The sequence below is a fragment of the Sus scrofa genome, chromosome 9, assembly GCF_054392235.1.
Source record: "Sus scrofa isolate SSC_HxYL_T2T_F1_AM1 chromosome 9, Sscrofa_HxYL_maternal_Yorkshire_Landrace_v2.0, whole genome shotgun sequence".
In the NCBI taxonomy this organism is placed as follows: Eukaryota; Metazoa; Chordata; class Mammalia; order Artiodactyla; family Suidae; genus Sus; species Sus scrofa.
Window position 1 is genome coordinate 5,285,407 of NC_139391.1, and position 2,680 is coordinate 5,288,086.

The following is a 2,680-nucleotide window of genomic DNA, read 5'->3' on the forward strand; positions in this document are numbered from 1 at the left end:
GTATTCTTGGAGACTTCCTACAGCTGCACAGCATTTGTAGTTTGTAATTAATTGTCCTTATATGCTTAAATTTAATGTCATAAGAACGCTAGATGATAAGTGATAAGATTTCCATTTTCAAAATGTGGAAACCACCATTGGGAGCAGGGGCGAGAATATGCAGTGTCACACACAGAAGAGCTAAAACTCACCCTCCGTCTGTTCATCCCAAGTTGTGCAAGGTGGTTGGCCCTGCTCAATTATACACACATATTCGTAACCCTAAAATTTGATCATCTTTCCAATTCATATGTAATAATGTATCATCTCCAGGTGTTCTCTCATCATTTAATGAGTATAGTTCGTCTCTCCCCTTTGAAGCTAATGGAGGCCATTCTTACCTCTTGAGCTAGAATGTTAAATTAAACCAATTTAATAAGCTTTAATTTAAAAGGCATAAAACATGTGGCCTATTTCTGTCCAAAAGAGTTATTAAAAATGGAATTAGTGATATTCCCTGCTTTCAGATGTTATATGCCAACTCAAACCAGGGCCACAGGACAGTACGTTGAACAGTTCCTACAGATGCCACTCTTTCTGTACCAGGCAAATGACGATTTGGTACAGGAAAAGGGAAGTGTGCTCTGAGAGCAGGGAAACCTCTCTGCCCAATTCAGATCACACAGAAAATGTGAAAAAATAAAAACTTAATTCTTCATAGTCATAAACGAGCTTTGACAAAATAAATCCTTCCTCTTTCAAACTGGCAGATCCTAACCCCCTGCAGTGATCTTGGTTTGAACAAACATCTCGATGAGCTTCCTCCGTATCTCCTTGGTCTTCACAGCATAGACTATGGGATTTAGCACGGGGGGTACAAGGAGGTAGGCATTAGCCATGAGGGCATGAGTCAGTGGTGAAAGATGCTTTCCAAAGCGATGAGTGACAGACACCCCAATGAGGGGCACATAGAAGATGAGAACGGCACAGATGTGTGACACACAGGTGTTGAGGGCCTTCAGCCGGCCCTGCCCCGCGGCAATGGCCGTTACTGTCCGGAGGATGAACACATAGGAGAAGAGGATGGAGAGGGAGTCGCAGCCCTTGGTGAAGATGACAGCAACGAGGCCGTAGAGACTGTTGACACGGGTGCTGGCGCAGGCAAGGCGCATGACATCTTGGTGGAGGCAGAAGGAGTGGGAGAGGAGGTTGGAGCGGTAGAAGGGCAGGCGCTTGATGAGGAAAGGCACGGGGAAGACCACACAGACTGCCCTTGTCAGGATGACCGCCCCTGTTCTGCAGACCACACCGCTGGTTAGAATGGTGCCGTACCGTAGGGGGTTCCAGATCGCCACGACTCGATCAAAGGCCATGGCCACCAGCACCCCGGACTCAACGGCTGAGAAGGTATGGATGAAGTACATCTGAACAAGGCAGGCATCAAAGGCAATAGATCTGTAGTTAAACCAAAATATGCCTAGCACAGAGGGCATAGTGCAAAGGGCAAGTCCCATGTCTGCCAGTGCCAGCATACTCAGAAAGTAGTACATGGGAATGTGCAGAGACAATTCAGATTTGATGGTGGAGGTGATGACAGCATTGCCAAGGAGGGCGATGACATAGGTGGCACCCAGTGGGAATGCCATCCAGTAATACTTTTGTTCAAGCCCTGGAATTCCAGTTAAGACAAAGTAAAGGTGCTGGAAGTGGGAGTGGTTATTATCTGCCATGAAGTCCATGTGACGTAGGCATGAGGTGGGAGCCTGGGAGATCCCGACGCGTGCCTTCCTAAAAATGCGGTGATGGGGATTAACAATATATTAGAATCAGACTTCCCCGAGAATAGAGCCATTTAATTTCACAAGTGTGGGAGGGTGTGTAAGAGAGAACTGGATCCCTGAAATTGCTTCTCCAAGGTGTGTCCTGTGGAGGAGGCATCTACTGGCCCAAAGGAGAAGACTCACCCAAGTCAAATGAGTCACATTCAGTTTAAAGCACATGCTAGAGGCAAAACGTTCTGCTTGTCCTGTCCTTTTCTCTCTCCTTCTGTCTTACGAATTGTTGAGGCAGAGGCTAAGGACGTGATAACTAAGAGGGAATCAGTATAAAACATGAACCAGCTGATTGCTCACAAGGGGTGTCATTTCTGCCCACCCACCTCCTTATGCCTGAACCCTCAGGAAGGCCGTGGGTCTTGTATGGAGGGCAGGGATGGACCTGCCCAGGGCACAGGCTTGGGCTCCCATTTGAGCACAACCATCTTCATAGCCTGAATGTGGCCTCAGCATCCTTCTCAACTCGGGCACCTCAGACAGCAGCTTCTGATCAGAGAAAATGCAATGTGTTTGTCAGCTCTCATCTAACGAAATCTTGGTAGAAAGGACAGCAAATTATATTTAGGGAAGCAACAAGAGCAATTCTTTTTTTAGACTAACTCATTTTGTCCAAAAGGAAGCAAGACCCACCCCCCGCCCCCAGGGCTCACCTGAGCCACTTTTAGAATTAGAATCATCTGGAAATTGTATTACTCAGGCACAGCGGTCATTCACAATGATGTGTTACACTCTGAGAGAGTCAGAAGAGAGGCCTGAGGAAAGACCTGGGGGACAGTCTCCTGTTGCCAGAATCAGTAATTGTATTTATTTCAGTGGGATCCCGGAGGGAGTCATTCAACTTTAGACGAGAATGCCAACTAAATAGA

The 2,680-nt window shown here is 46.9% G+C and overlaps 1 protein-coding gene across 1 annotated transcript; it reads right to left on the bottom strand.

Annotated features, from left to right (window-relative positions):
* Positions 1-752: 752 nt before the first annotated feature.
* On the bottom strand, positions 753-1,709 carry LOC100511338 (olfactory receptor 51H1-like). The gene has a single exon (XM_084978218.1). It carries the CDS (start codon positions 1,707-1,709, stop codon positions 753-755), a length of 957 nt encoding a protein of 318 aa, XP_084834344.1.
* Between the last annotated feature and the right edge of the window lie 971 nt (positions 1,710-2,680).

Coding starts and splice junctions, on each gene's coding strand:
- LOC100511338 (XM_084978218.1), bottom strand. CDS start 1,709: ATGGCAGATAATAACCACTCCCACTTCCAGCACCTTTACTTTGTCTTA.